Source organism: Phragmites australis, chromosome 5, assembly GCF_958298935.1.
Source record: "Phragmites australis chromosome 5, lpPhrAust1.1, whole genome shotgun sequence".
Taxonomy (NCBI): domain Eukaryota; kingdom Viridiplantae; phylum Streptophyta; class Magnoliopsida; order Poales; family Poaceae; genus Phragmites; species Phragmites australis.
The window spans coordinates 39757664-39777577 of record NC_084925.1 but is presented as its reverse complement, the minus strand read 5'-3'; the positions used below and the strand labels follow the sequence as shown (position 1 = coordinate 39777577).

General features: G+C 41.9%; 2 protein-coding genes across 9 annotated transcripts; one reads left to right on the top strand and one right to left on the bottom strand.

Moving 5' to 3' along the window:
- Nucleotides 1-503: 503 nt before the first annotated feature.
- On the bottom strand, nucleotides 504-7001 carry LOC133919628 (protein RADIALIS-like 3). 3 transcript variants are annotated; one of them, XM_062364078.1, is made up of 4 exons: nucleotides 6740-7001; nucleotides 3194-4055; nucleotides 2677-3088; nucleotides 504-1090 (listed from the first exon to the last, which is right to left on the bottom strand). In XM_062364078.1, the coding sequence occupies exons 3-4, from the start codon at nucleotides 2943-2945 to the stop codon at nucleotides 1048-1050; spliced, it is 312 nt and encodes a 103-aa protein (XP_062220062.1). In that variant the 5' UTR covers nucleotides 2946-3088; nucleotides 3194-4055; nucleotides 6740-7001; the 3' UTR covers nucleotides 504-1047. The 3 variants fall into 3 exon arrangements, with proteins under 3 accessions (XP_062220062.1, XP_062220061.1, XP_062220063.1); XM_062364077.1 differs by having other exon boundaries at nucleotides 2677-3343; nucleotides 4008-4055; XM_062364079.1 differs by having other exon boundaries at nucleotides 2677-3343.
- A 6218-nt stretch (nucleotides 7002-13219) lies between these two features.
- Nucleotides 13220-19511, top strand: LOC133919626 (U-box domain-containing protein 5-like). 6 transcript variants are annotated; one of them, XM_062364073.1, is made up of 7 exons: nucleotides 13220-13812; nucleotides 13901-14028; nucleotides 15167-15264; nucleotides 15924-16109; nucleotides 16215-16322; nucleotides 16652-17844; nucleotides 18453-19511. In XM_062364073.1, exons 3-7 carry the CDS (start codon nucleotides 15208-15210, stop codon nucleotides 19228-19230), a joined length of 2322 nt encoding a protein of 773 aa, XP_062220057.1. In that variant the 5' UTR covers nucleotides 13220-13812; nucleotides 13901-14028; nucleotides 15167-15207; the 3' UTR covers nucleotides 19231-19511. The 6 variants fall into 6 exon arrangements, with proteins under 6 accessions (XP_062220057.1, XP_062220056.1, XP_062220055.1 ...); XM_062364072.1 differs by having other exon boundaries at nucleotides 13901-14133; XM_062364071.1 differs by lacking the exon at nucleotides 13901-14028.
- The last annotated feature ends 403 nt before the right edge of the window (nucleotides 19512-19914 follow it).

Here is a 19914-nt window from a genome sequence, read left to right as displayed (position 1 = left end):
ATAGAGTACCGAACTATCCGATAAGACTATCAGTCTATGTGGATAATGCTCCACTGAGTGCAAACTTTTCTGTATTGAACTTTTCGATAAGGTCAATTCTTCTGAGATTTCTCTAAATTATCAAAATTTGTTCCGGCTATGATAGCTTCTTGATATATTACATCCATAAGATATGCTAACATATAGCTTTGATAAATATGTTAATTATAATAACTATATTATCATTAATCATTAAAATTACAATCATAATCTAATAGAGCTATTTTCACTATAATTAATGAACGATTGATCAAGTTGGGCACATCTTCAATGACATGAAAAAGAATTTGTTGATCAATCTTTAATGGCTCATTGCCAGTGAAGGATCTTGAGTATTCAATTTGACCGACGGCTGCCTACGTTATCGTGTCACTCTGCAGAAGTAGCGAATAACCGGAAAAAACTGGAAGGCATTGTGCTTCAACAATAAAACATCGTAAGCATGGCGGAATTATCAACGACAATGAGAACACACAAGGAACCACAGATTTATTTTCCTCATCACATAACATGCAATTGTCAGATAGCAGAGTACACCAAACCAGCCATTGCTCTTAGTAAAAATATATACTACGGATTGGTCTGCTACTTCCAGTTCTGTTCTTGCCAGGGGCGGATCCAGCCCAATACCAAGGGGGGTGCTGGACCTCTTGTTATTAGACTAAATTCATAGTTTATGGGCTAAAATGATGTATTTTTTCTGGATTTTTTATTTCTTTCTCTGGGCTTCCTGAGCTTGTGGGCTAAAATGATGCATTTTTTTCTGAATTTTCCTCTACTTCCTCTGGGCTTCCTGGGCTGGGCCCGTGCTGCAGCCCCCCCAGCACGGGCCCTGGATCCGCCCCTGGTTCTTGCACCAAACCTCAAGGTAACATATGTACACACATAAATTCAGACGAAATAGAATAGCGTAGATAACATCTTTCGGAGAGAGCCAAACATGTTCCAGTTTCACTGGAAAAATGTTGACTTACGCTCTAGACCGCAACATCTTTCAGAGGGAGCCAATCATCTTCCAAGATCACATTCACTGCAGTTGAGGTACCTCCTCCTGTAAAAAGAAACCACAATTTGACACTGTTATTCTTTGACACAATTTAAAGAGATGGCGAAGCTAAACTTGGTATGCATTTTCATGCAACACAACAAAAATTCCACTATCCAAAAGCACATTATACCTGTCACAAAGGTGATTTTTTTTAATGATGTGCGGATATGTACTGCTAACTGCAATCAACAATAACAACAGCCTTTGTCCCAAGTAAGTTGGGTAAGCTAAGATGAAACACACAAAATCTAACTAAAAAGATGATGAGAAAACAATAATGATAATAAAAGTACTAGTAATAGTAAAAAATAAAAATAATAACGGTAAAAAAAACTGATACATAAGTTATAGTTCTGGCACATAGATTGCTAACTTCCATTGCTAACTGCAAAACTTTAGGAAAATATGCACAATGGCTTACCACTCCACAATGAGGAATACGCATGGGGCCGTTTTGAGGAAGGATACTTTGGTTGGTGTCCTAAACGGTTAACCTGCCTATTTGTTCGACAGATAAGCATGATTTGAGTACTCAAACTTAAAAAACACACAGTGCAACAGCAGCACAAACATGTCAATGGCAAGGATACCAGTTATTTGCTTGCACAAAAGAGTTTTCAGACCAGTGAAGATAATATTACAAGCTGATATAATGTAGTCAACCTATTTCTCATTTCAGATTAATGTACTCATTTGTTCTACTACAAATAGTTCCATGAGCAGGTCAGATTTAGCGATTTGTAGCTGAATAGGAGTACTGGACTTTTTTCATATATTTCCCAAGATAATGAAATATTAAATTGACACTAAATTAGATAAGATAGTGGCCGTAACTATCTGCTTCGAATGATACCATGGACAGGTATGGTTGCCAGCAAGTAATTTTGCTGTACTGATCATTTCTAGTGTATCCTCCATTTGGTTGAATTTACATGTTATCAAAAAAGCAGGTGAAGAATAGCTAAATAAGGGAGAGTAAAAAAAAGGAACATTTCTCATTGATACGAAGTCTCAGTCAGCAGAGAGCACAAAAACAGAAGAAAGAGCACAAAATTTCATCACTAGTAGGAAATACTCCTTATAAACAGAAGCCACATGCTAAAAAGGGATTTAGTCTGAGATGGAACAGGCAGCAGTGAAAATTCTTGATTTCCCATGAATGTTTAATTAGCAAACTAATCATACAAGAAAACGCTAAAAAAAGTTTACTCCAGCAAAATCATAAGAAAGATGGTTTTGACCTACCTTTCAGAAACATACTATAGCAATAGTTAACACTGGGCCCACACATACACACACTAAAAAAGTGGGCAGGGGTGGGGTGGGGTCCAGATGGAAAAAGCTATAAAAGGTGTGTCGCAGATTAGAGGGGGAAAAGATAAACTAGGTGAACAATGGTATGTAGAAAGTTAGGAACCGTCAAACAAACAAACAAACGCTTCAGTCTCCAGCGACTGCTTTCAGGAAGGAAAAAAACACTGTTCTTGCACACATGCCCCAAGACCAGTGTGCTTAACAACATAAGATGAGAATGTGCAACAAGATGATGCATAGATGGAGCAGTCATGACAAGAGTAATGGGTAACTACCTCTGGTCCTCATTGGCACTGCCCCAGGAGTTGCTGTTGCTGCTGCTACCGCCAGAGCTGCTGCAGTAGGATCCTTGACGGCCTCCTGCAGATTCAATGTGCTGCAGGTCCTTCAGCAGCTCTTCATAGTGCCTCTTCACTTCCTCGGCAGACTTTCCACCGCCAACGGCTTGTGCAACATTCTGCCAGCGGTCTGGTGTCTCCTTGTCATAAGTCGCCAGCGCCCTCTCAAACAGCTTGTTTTGCTTTGCCGTCCAGGATGAACTCATTCTTTATTCCCCTTTCTCTCTCCTCAGCAACAAAAAAAATGCTGGAAGGAAGACCAAGGGGCTAGCAGTTCTTGCTGCTTGTGTTTGTATGAAACAAAGACTAAGGGCAACCCTGCTATTTATACAGAGGTAGGTTGAAAAACCTGTATAGGAGGAAGCCACGAGAGAGAGAGAGAGAGAGAGAGAGTGGTGTCATTGTTTCATTAATTTGGCTTGTATTAAAAGTTGTCGGGAGGAATCACAAGGACCTCAGGTTTACTGGGGTATGGAGGATATGAAGACCTTTTCATTTACTTTTGTCCTCCACTTTTCATAGAGATTCTTTTGTGCAATCCAAATGAGGTGGGCCAGTCTTCACTATTAGCTTCACTTCCCGTTTTTGCATCTTGATCAGAACTCTTTAATGTAGATACCACCAAATTTAGTAGGAATCAATAGACATTAAATATTATACATATTTGGCCTATCCTTGATTCAGAAAAAAAAAGAGAGCCTTTATGGGGTCAGAAAGGATAGAATTACTTATCTCTTCCCAGTCTATATTATTATTCAACTTCAAAACAGCAAGGAAAAAATACACATGCAAACTAGATATATCATTCGACTATATTCTGTGGGCAAATAATTAATTGGACCGAAACAAATCCATATCCAGTATCTACCCGCTTTATGTGTAATGATGATTTATTGGATATATTATTCAGTCATGACTCAAGCATCCATAGTCAGAAGCAGGCCATAGAGAAAATGAATACTAAACCATTAGCATTCTAGGAGATCTAAATGACACTATCTTTCACACGACATCGTATCAAAATTTTAGAATATAGCACATGCCATGTTTTTGAAATGGTTAAAACCATTCTTGCCTCATAAATTTTTAACAAGTTTTTCACGCTAACATGATTATATAGAATTACAGTGAAGTTAGCTTGTATGCTTAGACTTCATTATATTTAAATAGAATAACTCTTTCAATACCAGCATCCTTCCAGAAGTTGCATCTAAACAATGATTATATAATGCTTCTGGCATTAACTTTGCTTCAACCCTTCGACTTACAGAGATTTCAGTCTTATATCAATACGGAAGGATGCACGACAGTAATTCCTGTAGGGTTGAACAATCCAAGGTCAAAACGTAGGATGTCAACCAGCAGTTACTGCTTAACTTCAAAACTTCAAACAGAATGCAAATGAAGCACAGAGATTGTAACATGGAAATAAATACGGCCTATTCATGGATACTGGTGGAAAGTGGAAACTTTGTTGTTCTCTTACATTCTTATATTTTTTATATACTGAAACAACATAAAGATGCCCCAACAAGGCAATTAGTGCTTAGAAAGTAACAATTCTTTCTTGGAATCATTGTAAGCATCCGTCTGTCCTATTCCCACTTTTAATGAGAAACTTGTATATTTCTCCATATCGGTCCTCGCAATTTGTTTCAATTAAGAACATGGTACTACAATGCACATGTATTGGCAAGCATCCACTCAAATGACTGGGAACGCGATGGAAGCTTTTAATGTCATCTAGTGACGAGAGTGAGTTCATAAGTAGATTTTCCCCTGAAAGTATGGGATACTAGTGCTGCTTGCCTGCTTTACATCAGTCACATCAGAACAAAACTAAAGGCACTTTGCACCTATGCGGATCTCCCAAGTGATACTTCGAGCTCTCATCGTTTTAAGGTGTAGACAAGCCGTTTTAAGGAGCTGAGAGAGAAACCCAGCATGCAAGTTGTGGATTCTCATACAGCTTGGAATGCACATTTCTGCTGTCAAGTTAATAAGTTATAGAAGCTCACTTGGCAATGAATCTAGTTTTATAAATTTAGTACTTAGACTAAATTGGACTCAAATATTTACATGTTTGACTCTTTATTATCCTACACATGTACCACAGTACCAGGCAAAGGTATGGCACTGGATTTCATCATTTCAATCTTCGGATTACGGTATTTGGTTTCAATCAGTTTGTCCTTTTTCACAGAAGTTGGGGAGAACCATGATGTTCCTCGAATCTGTCTATCTAAATGGAATTTTAAGTTGACTGACAATCCAAGATTCACTACAATATAAGTCTGCCATAATGTGCACAGGAAATCAATATAGAAGATGAAAACAAACAGTCAAAAGTTATGGTCAAATACACCAAATCCAAAATTACATGATGGTGGTGCTATATGTCTGCAAGCCAGCAACTACAACTACTATAGTTTACAATAGAGATTCAACCTATGTGCTTAAGCACAGTGGTGGATCTGCCACTAGGGCAAATAGGGCCATGGCCCTAGTATCGCCCATTTCAACCATGGATTTTCTTCTATTTTTCATGTTGCCCAGCCGAACAAATCCATTGAGTGGCCCTAGTCGGCAGTCGCTGGGCCAGCCCAGCTCCGCCCCTGCTTAAGCATGCTGGCCAATGTAGAGCGGAGGATTTGTAGCATGATCTTATTTTGGAAGAATAGTATGTACTGATTTCGGAAGAGCGGTGATGTCCCAATCTTCTGCTACTCTCGAAAAGAATGAAGAGACAGATTTCTCTGATTAATAAAATCTCTACAAATAAGCATGGAATAATGAGATGGTGATGTCATAAGAATAGAAGAACATTCACATATTGCATCTGAAAGATTAGATTCTCAACACAGATGTGCACCTCCTGAAAGGCAGGGAACCTTACAGGAAAAGGTAGGTGATAATGGATCTGTGGCCTAGGAGCTAAAGAATGATGCCTAGATAAGATATGATAGAATCACTGTAAGAAGAGGAGGTGATGAAGTAATAGATAGAAATAGAATAAGATCTAGCTGATCTTCAGAGCCTTGTGTTCTTCTGCTTACGTAATAAGCTGGCCAATTTTTGTAGACGGCCAATTGGCACATAGGTTGGTCATAACGGCAGAATTGAGCTTGGCACAAGAAGATGAATCTGGCTGTTTGGGAAGTTGGTTTAGGCAACATTATTACAGTCTTGTTTACTTGAGTGCCTCAAATTCTGAGGTTCAGCTAACATATTTAAGTTACAGTGCACACTCTTATGATGTCATAATTATACAGGAATACATGTTTACAACTCAGTGCTCATGCAACTATGTTAACTACAGAAATATAAGTTTGTAAGATATGCCATTATCATGAATGTGAAAATACTCAGTAAACATTGGTGCAACTCACTTGGATATTCGGAACTTGGTTAGCACTTAGCAGAAACCAAGGGATATGTATTTTGAATATTATACAGACAAAAAAAAATGCCATTGGAAGTAGTTTAATCATAAAGCACTGTACTTGCCCATGCTTAATAAGTATTTTGTTATGTGTCGGATGACGATTTTGGAGAGAGATCAGTGGTCAGAGATCAATGGACTGGACTTGACTCGTAGCATGTGGCAAGAAGTATAAAGAACAACTAGTGCAGCAAGAAAGATGAAATTGCTCCCTTCTACTAGGGCGGCAGACTTGTAGCATTTCGCCTGTCCATATCAGATAGTGTCAACATGCCGGGGTTAGCAACTTCGCCACAAAAAAAGGCTCATGCACAAAAGATTTGTTCAACGCATAGGAAGCCACTAGTGACTTACGAGATATAATTAAACCTGGCAAAGTCGGAATACAAGCACCTTTGCTAAACACGGTCCGAGTATTCACATGGGTCGCTAACCTAGGGTTGCCATTGACATCCCAACTGCCTTTCCCCTCTCAGAGGCAAAAAAAACAACAATTGAAACACCTTGCGTACGCGCATACGCTTGGGTGTGTCCTGGCCTCGCACTCACAGCGGTTACCTTGAGCAGCCGAAGAAGATCCACGGCGGCTATGCGGCCACCCTGCGCCGCTCGCTGGTCGAGCCCCCCCCCCCCCCCGGCGCGTTCTGCATCGGAGGAGAGGCGGATCTCGCGCGGCACAGGCAGAGGGGAGGGGAAGGGAAGGGAGGCGGGGCTACGCAGAGCCGCACGGCGCCGCGGCCAGAGACGGGGAGGCGGAGAGTTTCGCTGCGTGGTCGGTTTGGTTGGGCCGCAGGAAAACGATGGCTCGCGAGGGGGCAGCGGACGGGCAGGGGCTGATCGGCTCCAAGTAATTTCCGGCCCGCTCGTCTGCCTCCATACGGATCTTGATGCCTGACGGCCCACGTAATTTTTTTTTTGAGACGTAGATGATAGAATTTTTTATAACTATTTTGATATTGTTTTGAATTTTAAGAGCATTAGAATGTAATGTTTTTATTTTTAGAACTTGTCACTCCTGGTAAGGCCGAATTTAGTTCTGTAATTTTCCAAAAATAAACGTATATATTTGTAGTTTTTTATTTTAAAAAAAATCCGTCCCGTCACCACCTAGGCTCCTCGTGCGCTCTCGTGAGCCTATCGGTTGGGACTCCTTGTTCGCTCGAATTCGTATCGTTGGCTGGGGAGCTGCGACTTGGCGCACGGGTTGCGACTTTCTGAGTCTACATGGCGCACTGTGTGATGTGATCGTACGGTTTTTTACTGATCTGACGGTAGCTACCCCGAGCTAACGCACGTCCGTTTCCTAGTCAAATCTGCTGGGGGATTGTGTTATGTAGAATGAATCTCCATGGGAAGAACACATGTTCGGATTAGGGAAAAAAATGTTCGGTATACTTGATATATCTGATTTACGGGATCTATCGTGGATCCTAGTTTAAAAAATATCATATTTACTGATATTTTATTTAACTTTGTTTAAATTTTATTTAAAAATATTTGAATTTATCTGTTATATCTGATAAATCATGTTTACTTATGACATTCGATAAATTTTATTTACCGGTAAAGAAAATCCTGATCCATTAAGTGTTAAACACAATCTTAATCAAATCTCCAGGTTTGCCTGGTGGACCAGAACCACCTGGTCGGCTTGTAGATCAGACGGTCAACGCACAAGCTAAAAAATCACCGTTCGTTGCACGAGCGACTCCGCAGTCTTCAAACTAAACCGACGACCAGTTATGCAGTACTCGTCATGTTTGAAGTTTCGAGTTTGAACCCTTGGCAATAACCGTGTCGTCGCATGCCTCCGGCCTTTCTTTACGTACTGGAATTTGAACAATAAGAAAGACCATTCCATCTCCATCGACACTACTACTATTCTCCGATGTTCACTTTCACCACCGATCCAGCAAACCTTTTCCGGTCAATAAAGGTTGCGCTCACTACTGCATATTCATACGCATATGCTGCATATATACTAGTCTATGATGATGAATTGGTGTCGATTTCTTTTTTTCTTTTCTTTTTAGATACTTATGACATTCTCATGACGCACTCCTTACGCTAGTACTGAAATATTATTTTTCTGTAGTTATAGTTGATCAACTCTACACATTCTAAGCTCTAGTTCTATCAAACAAACTACGTCAGGGAAAGACCGAGACATGCAAAAAAAAATATGGCCGAAAGATACTACGAGTCATTGTGATACGCACGTCCGGGAGTCGGAGATAAGTGGAAACTTCGTCACGTCAGGAAGCCAGTTACGCGGCCACATCTGGAACCCCAACCGCACGCTGTCATCCAACAAGCAGATGTGGCTGCGTATCTACGAAAGCACAAACTTTTTTCATGAAACGAGTAGCTTTTGAAGTCAGTGGGCTGACTTTCACCAGCCCTCCTTTTCTTTTCTTAACGGCCTCCAAAGTCCGAAGAGGGTGGTGGCTGCTGCAGTCAGTGGAGCACGGAAATGACAGACTCATGTTGTATGGGATAGAGTTATTTGTATTATTTTTATGGAACGATTTAATATTTTATTTAATATTAATTGAGATAGATAGGGCGAATCAGTTTTTAGTTTGGTTAGATAGATGAGATGAGTTAAATTGATTGTGATGATTTTTTGAACACTTCAATTTGTGCACATTCATATTTATACGCATTCCATAAGTATTTGAATAAATTTATACATGTTTGAATTCAAATTGAATAAAAAAGAGAATATCATAAAAAAATGCACATAAATAGAGATTGTAAAGGAATGCACATAAATATTCTATCAAGATTTTTATTTTGAAATCTACAACGAATATTAAGGTGATTTTTTTAAATAGATTTATCATGAATTATAGAACTAAAAAAAGTTTAGTTATTTAGGGACCATGACAACTCCACTATCAAATAAAAAAAAAGTAAGAACAAATTTAAAAACAGGTGGATACTGTTGATCCGACCCGCTATCATCTGCTCTGGGTGAGGACTCACCGACGTGGACCGAAGCGGACGAGCTCATCCCGGTATTTTTGCTAGATGAGCTTGTCCGAAATCTTGATAGAATATTCTTTTGCTTGGATGGTCCTATCTGTTCTTGTCTGTGAACCAAACAGCCGGCGGAGCAAAATACTGGGACGGGGTGACCCATCCACCACTCTTTCTGTGAATCAAACGGACCTTAAGAGAGCGTGTTTGATTATCAAAATCTCTTTCATTTTAGTTCGATAGATATCTATAATTTTATAGAAAAATATGTTTAGTTACCGTATTTACTATTCCAATCTAACTTGACACATATAAATATATGGTCCCATCCTGAAAGTGCATCTAGGCCTCCTAAGTGGGTTTTGGCTTATTGATGATAAAACGATTAAAGAACTAACGTGCTTTGTAAGTATTGAACAGGTATGAGCATTAGTTGTGAAGGCAAGTAACGTTTGTCGCCCGTCGAAACAATTGAAGAATCATCGAAGGATATTAAATAGGGCTTAAATTCTTTTTACTTTTGCAATTGAGTCTAGGATAGATTTTTTCCTAGATGGATGAATTTATTTTGCTTGATTAGTGTCTCAATGCTCAAGAGATCCTTTAGAATCACCAAATTGAGAGACACATTCACTCACGCACACGAAACTCTTTCTGAAAATTCTCTGAGTCCGGAGTCTCCGGTGTTCACCGGATACTCCGGTACTCAGCGCTCAGCCGGAGTCTCCGTGCTAGCCTCCGGCAGAGAGTCTCGGCTTCGGGTTAATCTTTCCAAGAAAAAGACCGGAGTCTCCGGTGTTCACCGGATACTCCGGTAAAATGTTTTGTTTGCAGTCGGAGTCTCCGAGGTAGACTCCGGCAGAGGCTCTCGGTTAGCTTTTAATCTTTTTGATATTTAATAGAAAAGACCGGAGTCTCCGGTGTTCACCGGATACTCCGGTACCTGAAGTTGCCGGAGGGTCCGGCTAGTCTCCGGACTTAATCTTTTTGGAAAGACTGTCAGGACCGGAGACTCCGGTGTTCACCGGAGACTCCGGCAATTAAACAGAACCGTAACGGCTAGTTCTGACACGTTCGGTGACCGTTCTGACGCCGTTTTTGGATTTAGGACCGGAGACTCCGGTGTACACCAGATACTCCGGTAAGCTCTGACAAAAACAGTAACGGCTAGTCTGTGAGAGAGTGCTATAAATGCCCCCTCTCTCCATAGCATTTAGAGCTTGCTGTGGCTGGTTTCCTTGAGACCTCTTGAGCACTTTAAGAGCATTCAAAGCCTCTCCAATCATCTCTAGAGCCAAATTTGCAAAAATTTGAGAGTGTGGTTTTGGAGAGAGTTCAAGCCACTTGAGCATTGAGTTCTTCATCGAGCAATTTTCTGCGATCATTTCCTTTGAAGCTTTGGGTTTCTAAAAGGAAAGGAGTTGCCCGAAGAGCACCCAAAACTTGTGGTGTGCCTCGGGAAGTTTGTAAGCACCTTCATATTGAGTAAGAATTTCTAGCTTGATCTTTGTGGTCGCTAGAAGAGGATAGGGTTGGAGAAGACCCGGCTCTTTGTGAGCTCCTCAACGGAGACGTAGGCACTTCTTTGTGAGGTGGCCGAACTCCGGGATATATTCTCGTGTTCTATTTTGTGAAACTCACTTGATCGTGCACATTTAATCATTTGTCATTTAAATTGCTATAGTATCAATCTTGCTAGTTTTATTTGTTGTTCTAGCTCAGTAACATCTTCTTGACCTAGTGCATCTCATAGAATCTAGCTGTGATCCTCAGTGCAAATTTATTCTAAGTTTTCCTGTCAGGCCGGAGACTCCGGACTAGACCGGATACTCTGGACCATACCGGAGTATCCGGACTTCACCGGAGTATCCGGCAGTTTAATCCACTGTTTTTAGTTTTAAATTTCAGAAAAGCCTATTCACCCCCCCCCCTCTAAGCACTTTCACATCCTAGTTCGAGAGTGAAACTCAATTCACTCTGCAGCCTGAGCTGCATCTACTTATACAAGTAGACTAATTTGTTATGATCATAAAATCATTTTCATACGAGTAAACAATTATAACATCAACTCTTGATCTACTCATACGATCTTAGATTTAACCAACCAAATAAAAACTTAGCTTAATTTATTCAAACAAATATAACTGACTAAACACTTTTCTTTCCATCCAATATAATTTCACTCACACTCCTCCACTTAACCCTATCAAACCTCGTCGGCAAACCAAACACACGCCGGCGGGCGGGCGGGCCCTGTCGGCCAACGCCTAAAGCGGGAGACGGCGCCGTTGGTTGGTCGGTCGATCGATTGGCCCGGGCTGATCGAGAAGAATGTTACGGCCGGCCTCGCGTGTCGATCGGCAATCGCCTACGCTCGCGTCTCGCATCGTCGCGCCGCGCCCCTCTGCAGAGAGCAGCAGCGGTTGGCTCTTGGCCCGTCAATCTGAATCCTTATTGTTCCATGGGTAGAAGCTACCGGCCGCAGCTTGCCCGTCATCTCGCGTTGCATGTGTCGGCGGCTATATCTGGCTGCTGTCATCTTGACTCGCTGGTCGCGTGTCTCGATCCTCGAAACCTATCGCCATTCAAGCCCATACTCGAATTTGGTAAGGTTTGTGCTGGAAGATTCCCGGTCGTGTTTGAGAGGCTTTAGCTTAGCTCTTCACGCTTTGTTTTGGAGGCTAATTTAGGTTTGGTTCCAAGTTATCAAAAGCTTAACTTTGATCTCTAACCTCCTTAAAGAAAATCTAACTTCTGGAATAGGAGCCACTCAAAGAAGCTTCTGGAAGAAGTCAGCTTACAATGGAAGCTAAGCTCTCCAGGTAAGAGCTCTATCAGCATAGTTGTTGCATAAACAAAGCTTTCATACTTCCAATCATGTCGGATCACCTCAGTCCTTCGGTAGCTTCAAGCTGAAAACAAGGGTTCGTTTGGATTGAGCCCTGGCTAACCCTGCCAATCCGTTGTCACGTTAGAAGCTTGGTGTAAGAATCGGGTGCTCATGCTTCCCCCACGGTTAGCGAGAAAAAAACTAAGCGCTAAGCGATGGGAGATTGAGCTCGCCAACTATTAACATACATCCAAACGCACGGGACGACACGGGTCAACACCAATTTTTGTTGGTAAGACTAGCACCGGCGTCAATCCAAACATGCCTTGGATTTCTTATCTAAACAGGCCAACAAGATCTTAACCCACTAGTAATCTAAAAACTGCTCATCTGTTACCATCTTTAATAGTGGTGGACCCAGCATAAATCTTAGGTATGACGAATCAGTCACCTGTGTGCTGCACACCATGGTCTCACAGCTAGGATTAATAACCTGCTCGCTCATCTCTTAGTTCGCTACTCTGGCTGGAGTCTCTCACGCTGACGCAATGCCTCAAATGTATTCCCGATTTGCAATTTGAAGTAACCTATTGACAAATCAAAATCCACTCCATTCACACGTCACAGATCAATTTGAATTGATATCACAATACATTATATTTTAATCATAGATCATTAATTCACTATCTAGCATGCAATCGTTCGCAGTTCACCTTTGCTTTTCAACCTCCCTATTGAAACAGCCGCAGCTCGTCCGCGCTCGAGACCGGAGACCAACGCTGCACCCGCTACGCGCCCACGCTCGATCCCGGCGGCCGCTCCACGCTCACGCCCGCCCTCGCTAGCGCCCGGCCGGGCGCCCACGGCATGCCGCGGCGCCAGAGACGAGAAGCTCAGTTGGGCCCTTCCCCTTTAGTCATTTGGGTAATTGGGCCCACCTCGCCTAATTTGTAAAGAGACAGCCCAGTTGGCCCACCGCTTCAGACCCCACTTCGTTCTAACTCGTTGATGCCCTCAGAAAAGCTTCGCCGCCGCCGCCGTTGTCTGTGCTTCTTCTCCAACCATGGCTAGGGGTCTGTGGAGCGCTCCAGGGCAGAGAGCGGGGGTCCTGACTCTGCTGGGTAGGTAGGACGACCGCCGTGGCTCGCCCTATTGGTGGGTTCGCCTCTGTCTTTAATCCCGCAGTGCCCTCGGATCAGGTGCCGGCCGTGAGGCGTGTGACGCATGCATGCCCGCGCGCGGAGGGAAGGGGGTGGGTGGCCACCCGCCGCGGAGCCGCGTCGCCCCCACAGCGCGCGCCATCGTGGTCTCGTGGAAGGTGGCGCGCGGGGCCCGGGCCGCAGCCACAGAAATCATCGCCAGTCGCCACGCGGGCCCCGCCAACACAGCAATCTAATCTCTCTACCGAGAACGCAGAGGGGGAGCCGCCATCGGGAGGTGGGCCCCACAAACCGCTAAGGCGCGCGGAGGCGACAACCGGGAAGTGGTGGTGCGGAGGGATGCAGTGGGCAGTCGAAGAAGAATTCGACACGAGCCCGAAAAGAATAAACAGCAGCGTGCGCGGTGCGGGTGGGTGCTTGCAGCCATCTCTCATCATCACTTCCACGATTCCATTCTCTCGCCTTCTCTCTCCCCCGCGCCGTCTTTATCCATCTCCGCTCCTTCAGGCGGAGCCAGGTGCGAGAGGAAGAGAACAGCCCGTAGCCTGCCTTCCCTGACCGATTGTTCCTCGCCTGCCGACACAGGGGATCGGATAAGCCATGGTTCAGTGAGCGAGGAGGGATTCTTGCGCTGCGGGGAAAGGAGCCTCTTTTCAGTGGTTCGTTTCCTGTGTTCTTTCTCTTGGTCTTCCACCTATATTCGGTTCATCGTGTGATTGCGGTAGGGTTCTCGTGTTCTTGCTCCAGGGACAAGAAAGGAGGTTCTTTTGTTTACCTGCGTGCATCGTTAGCCATCCACCTCTAGCTTGATTGGTCGATTGATTTCTCCAACGAGGGCAGGGAGATCTTCGCGCAATAAAGTTCTCCACGAGGATGTTGGTTGCCTAACTCTCAAGTTTGTTCTGTCTATGCTACCGCCGTCGATGCTTGATGATTGCTGTTCGGCTGTTCTATCCTCTGCTGCCTTTTTCCCCCTCTTAGTAATTCCAGAGGACTGTTCTATTTCTAGAAAAGATAAGGATCGTTGTCATTTCCATGATGAACGAACGGTCCTGTTGTCTGATTTTGTACTTCGTCGAGTAATTAATTGTTTGCCTGCTCCTGTCATGTTCTTTCCTGGGACCAAAACCCCCACCTTTGTTTGTTTTAGGTCCACACCTTATTACAAAACAAGGTAATTTCGTATTGTTCTCTTCTGCTCCTATTTTTCCCTTGCACGAGTAATCGACCAGGTTGCGATTTGTGCAGAGGTATTATTGCAGTGAATATACAATCAACTGAAAGTAAACAAATTTTCAATTGTTCAAAGTTGGTAACAAATAAAAAAACATCGTGTTGATAAACTAGTTGCCTTTTTTTTTATCCTATGGTGGGAGTTCAACTGAAAAGAATCGCATTTGGTTCATTTTAAATGCCTCAGTGTTAGAAAGAACAAAAAGCATATTTTGATCAATTAATTGACTTTCACCTGTGGTGAGAGACTGGGGTTGGCGTGGGATTTGCACTCCTTCATTTAGCCACGGATCACAGGATTTCAAGGTACTGACTATTGGCGTGTTCGAAATGTTTTTATGTAGAGAGTTGACCCTGGAAAATGTGTTTAGTTTGATAGTTGACTACTTGGCTATGACACACTCACCGTTTAATGATAGCAATAGATAGTTGCTAGAAACATTGTTGGCATGAGCCCTTCCAAAATATCCAGAATTGATTTGCTCTATATTTTAGCTCAGGTTAAAGGTTAATAACATTGACCGAACCTCTTATACTATGCAAACGATGACTATCACATATTAAATAAAGCAGAGTTGACTTGATGCCATGAGCCACCATATCCTTTGAGGTTAGACATTTTATTTGACCGAACTATTCTACTATTCATAGTTTGTAAGCAATTAACCATGTATTTATCAAATTGATCTTAACAACATTCTTCAGCGTCATGATAAGATTGGTTTCCCCTGGACTTATTTTCCAAGATTCTTCTTGACATTATGATCTTGTCTTGAACAGTTCAGGACTCCTGAGATCAAGATTGCCAGTCTTCTTCGTGGATGGAGAATAACAGCAGTGAAGTGATGGGTTTATCTAGGCGCAAATCTGGCCCCAAGGTGAAGTACTGAATTGCCCTCCTTTTTCTGACTACCGTTTTTAGTTTTCATTCAAACATAAACTGTATGGTCGTGTGCCGCTATCATGCTAGTGACTCTTTGCATATGGTAAGATATTCATATTCCTTTTAATGATGCCAGTGTTTTCCCTATGCCATGGTTGGTTACGCAAATGTAAACACAAGTAAACCACTGTAAATTTCACAAAATTGAACTAGAATGGTGGTATAAAGGGGAAAAAAGAAAGAGATAAATCCTCACATTTTAGGTTTTGTTTTGGTTCCTGTGGCTCTTGTTCATGTCTAGCCTACCCCTACTTGCTTAGGACTAAAGGCTTTGTTGCTGCTGCTGCCACCTTACATTAAAGAGAGGAGCTCATTTTGCCAGGAATGTGTGGAATAAATAATAAATCTTATACACATGATGTAGTGTGTCACTGTAAATGCGGTACATAACTAAAGAGGGCCCAAGTTGTGGGGCTCAGCAAATGTGGTATTAACAAATTTGTTTTCTTGCTGTAGCTTACGTTTATTCTTCTTTCTAGGTTACTCTTAGAGACCTGTTTTGCTGGATATGTGAGTGTCACATTTGTTCTTTCAATTTCAGCTTCTTGTGCCTATTATTGATGTGATTCTTGTTTAATTGTTTTGCTATTTTAGGTTCACAGCTCAATGTGTAGTGAGCTGACAATGATGTTGGATAAAATTTCTTCTATCCTTCCATCAATAGAGGCAGCTCGACCAGGATGTAAAGCGGGTATACAGGAATTATGCAACTTATACAATATAGTTGAGAAAGGGAAACTCATAACTCTGCATTGCATTGAATGTAGTAAGCTCTACTTGGTATGTTGTGTTGATGGGAAATAGAAGATTCCGATATTCTATATACATTGCTGATTACTGTCTTCTTTTGTGAATATTTGATGATTTTGGATATTTCTGTTTCAGGCTATCACTGGAGAGACAGTTGTAGCAAGATGTGAAAGGATCAGGGACTCACTTAGGCGAAGTTTGTTCCTTATTCAGAATATGGTTCCGCCAGCATTAGCTAATCAGGTTAGCTGGATTTGGTTTGAACTTTACTCTATGTTTTGTTGGTGTCAATTAATTCAATTTTGTGGTACTATAGATTTCAGAAGAAAATGATCGACTTGTCTCATTCTCACAAGTTGCTACATTATGTTCTTAGAGCCTATAGAACAGAGTACCACACCTACTTATATAACGTTTTGCATTTTAACTTGAAGTAATTTGTAGAAAAAATGCAGTAAATTACAACTCAACCAGAATATGCTTATTTTCACATGTAGGCATAAATATATTGCTTTATCGTATTATCTTATGTATTACCCTTTGTTTGATTGCTACTATGTTACTGCATACAGATTTCCGAAGTCCATAATGATCTCCGGGATGTAAAATTTGTTCTTGATTCGATGGAAGAAGAGGCTGGCAAAGCCATTTTACAGATGCTTCGGCAGTCTGACTCAACTGAAGAACTAGAACTTGAGACATTCCTGCAGGCTGCTTCAAAGTTGGGCCTGACATCTCCTAAAGCAATCTTAATTGAAAGACGAGCAATCAAGAAACTGCTTGACAAGATTAGTGGTACTGATCCCAAAAAGGAGGGGGTCCTTAAGTTTTTTCTGTACCTCATTAAGAAGTATGGAAAGAGCATCAGACCAGACTCTGGTGAGCAAAATGAGAATTTGCAAGCTGAAAATCAGTCTTTAACTCCAAGCATAACTTCTAGTGATGCCAGTACTCATGGAAAATACTACACGGCAGCTGATTTTCAGAGATCCGAGGATCACAGTAGAATGTCTGGAGAAGCTAAACCACCTGCAGAGTTCTGTTGCCCACTTTCAACAAAGCTAATGCATGATCCTGTGATAATAACATCTGGACAGACTTATGAAAGAGAATATATTGAGAGATGGTTCAATGAGGGATATGATACCTGTCCCAGGACACAGGTAAAGCTAGAGAACTTCTCGATGATCCCAAATACCTGCATGAAAGATCTCATTTGCAATTGGTGCAAAGAGCATGGTTTCACATTTTCAGATTTTATTCCTCCAAGCGAAAATGCTTACAGTTACTTACCGGAGCAATTGCATAGTTACTCTATGTCAAGTTTGCACAATATTTCAGTACCTCTCATTGCTGGAAAAGCCGGAAACTTTGTGATTGATCACAGCAGTTCATCTGTTGCATTATCTGATGCCAGTTATGTCTCAGATGCATGCCACACAAGGGACATGGAGGAGCCAAAAGAGATTTCTCAGTTCTCTTGGAACGCAGACTATCAAAAGTATCTATCGTTCCACAACTTCAACCAGGATATGTTCCTGAGGTTCTTTCATGAGCTGTCCATGCTCCCAGTAGAACTACAAGGCAAGTCAATAAAAGATTTCAAGAGCATTCTTGATTATGAAAATGAGGTTTTGTTTTCTATGGTTTCAAATGGATTTGTAGAAGCATTCCTTGAGTTCTTGAGAAATGATATTGGCAGCTACAGTGTACAAGCTCAGAAAGCTGGATTTCAATTTTTTCTTGCTTTTCTTTCCAATGGCAGGTAAGAGCACTTATTCTGATAAATCTGAAACATTGCTTTGTTATCTTACATTGGGGTTCAGTACCATATATTTGTTACCAGCCATTTTATGCTAAAAGGGCAAAGTAAACGTAGACTTACAATCTTGCTGCTTTATCACTACATATATGTATTCTGCCAGTTGGTTCATCTTGGGTAGTTTTTTCTCGAACGCGTAGGAGAGCTACATATCATTATATTAAGAAAAGATATAACTTTGAGTACCTGTACCAACGGCCGGGTTAGATGTAGATGAACATACGTACCACAGACTTTGTCTACGACCAAAGACCTAAAAGACTCAACCCAACAAAGAACGCAACCCTATAGCTCCTCTGAGACACCAAAGCCGGGCCTCCTCATTTATCTCCTGCAGTAGATTCCTGACAGAGGGGCGAGTCCCATCAAAATGCATCGGTTTCGGAGTTTCCAAATCGACGAAGCCACAAGGATCACCCAGAGTCTAGGCCCTTTCGGATCTCCTTGGAAACTCTGCGCTGGGCACACTTCCTTGGTTCATCTTGGGTAGTTATATTCATACATCGTATTTCATGATATTATATTCAAAGATATCTTTTTTTTACTTGTAGGACTAAGGTTCCATCTATGAACGAAGAAGCATTTCGTCTGATCACATCCTTTCTTGACTCCGAATTGAAAATTGAAGCTCTGTTAATGCTACATGAGCTGGTTCAACACTCAAACTGTCTGAAATCTCATCTGATGGTCTCTGCTGTTACTCCTCCATTGTTCAAAATACTGGCATCTGAAGATACCGAAGACCTTGAACTTTCCTTGAAGATTATCTGTGTGTTTTCATCTGATGCTGATATCAAATCTAACCTAATTTCAATGGGAATAATCTCAAAGCTTGCTCCCATTTTCACTGAAGGAGGCTTCATTGAGTGTTGTTTGAAGATTTTACGGAACTTATGCTACATGGAGGAAGCCACAGTGCTTATTACGAGAACTGATCGATGTCTTGGATCTGTTGCAGAGTATCTAGACACAGGAAGCCCTAAGGAACGAGAGGATGCAGTGGTTATCCTTTTAGCTATATGTTCCCGTAGTGTTGAGGATTGTTTACTTGTAATGAAGGAAGGTGTAATCCCTGCCCTTGTGGACCTGTCAGTGAATGGAACTGATGAAGCGAAAAGTTGTTCAATCAAGCTTCTTCATCTTCTCAGGGATATGAGGCAAAGCGATCAGTTTACTAACTCATGTTCCCAAGAAGTGACTGCCACAGATGTGGTAGAGGATGCTCCAGATAGCTCAGTTCACAAGCAGCCGATAGCAAAGTCATCTCGGTTTTTCCAAAGAAAGCTGAACATCTTCTCGAAACCTCGGTCACTTACACTGTTTCGATAACTGATAAAGGGTTGCTCGAGTCGGTAGTTCCTGTACATGCTACAACACTAACGGCCTTTTTGTACAGATGGTAGCAGCTGTATTTGCCCAAATGAAATGCTTGGTGAGATGATATTTTTGCCATCCTCATGTATTTCAGTAGAGTTTTATTAGTTGTGGTTATGGAATCTTGCTCTGTGTAAAATCAGTAGATATGGTGCATATTTTTTCGGTGGAAAGTTTGCCTTTTGTATTCTGCTGTTCCGAGGTAGCTGCAAAGCCTGAAAAAATGTTTTTGTTTACTTGTGTGGTCAGAGTAGGGCTGATGGTTCATCCTTTTGTTTGTCATGATTAGTTTTTTATTCATTCTTGATGGTCGGCACAATGCTGTCCTTGCAACTAAACAATGTTGTTCCCTGATACACCATTTACACAAGATGCAGTTATCATCAGAATCATCAAACAAGATGTAATCCTCTCTTGTAATGGCTACAGCACTGAAACCTGACATGTCCGTGTATGGATGCATGCTGTGGGAGTTCTGAATTTGATCTCACCTCATCTCCCATTCCTGAAGGTTCATTTCGAGTCCCTTTCCAGACAAGGGGAACAAACCTTATCTTACGTCTTTTTGTCGAAATTCGATGCATGGAACATGCAACATCCCTATTCTCCTAACTGCAGAGGTTCAGGAATGCATGCGAC

What these genes read in the sequence shown, in the direction of transcription:
- LOC133919628 (XM_062364078.1), bottom strand. Translation starts at nt 2,945, where the DNA reads ATGAGTTCATCCTGGACGGCAAAGCAAAACAAGCTGTTTGAGAGGGCG. An exon ending in AGTGCCAATGAGGACCAGAG is followed by an intron (nt 1,091 to 2,676) that starts GTAGTTACCCAT and finishes TTCTTTTTACAG; the next exon opens with GAGGAGGTACCTCAACTGCA.
- LOC133919626 (XM_062364071.1), top strand. Translation starts at nt 15,208, where the DNA reads ATGGAGAATAACAGCAGTGAAGTGATGGGTTTATCTAGGCGCAAATCT. An exon ending in AATGTAGTAAGCTCTACTTG is followed by an intron (nt 16,110 to 16,214) that starts GTATGTTGTGTT and finishes TTTCTGTTTCAG; the next exon opens with GCTATCACTGGAGAGACAGT. An exon ending in GCTTTTCTTTCCAATGGCAG is followed by an intron (nt 17,845 to 18,452) that starts GTAAGAGCACTT and finishes TTTTACTTGTAG; the next exon opens with GACTAAGGTTCCATCTATGA.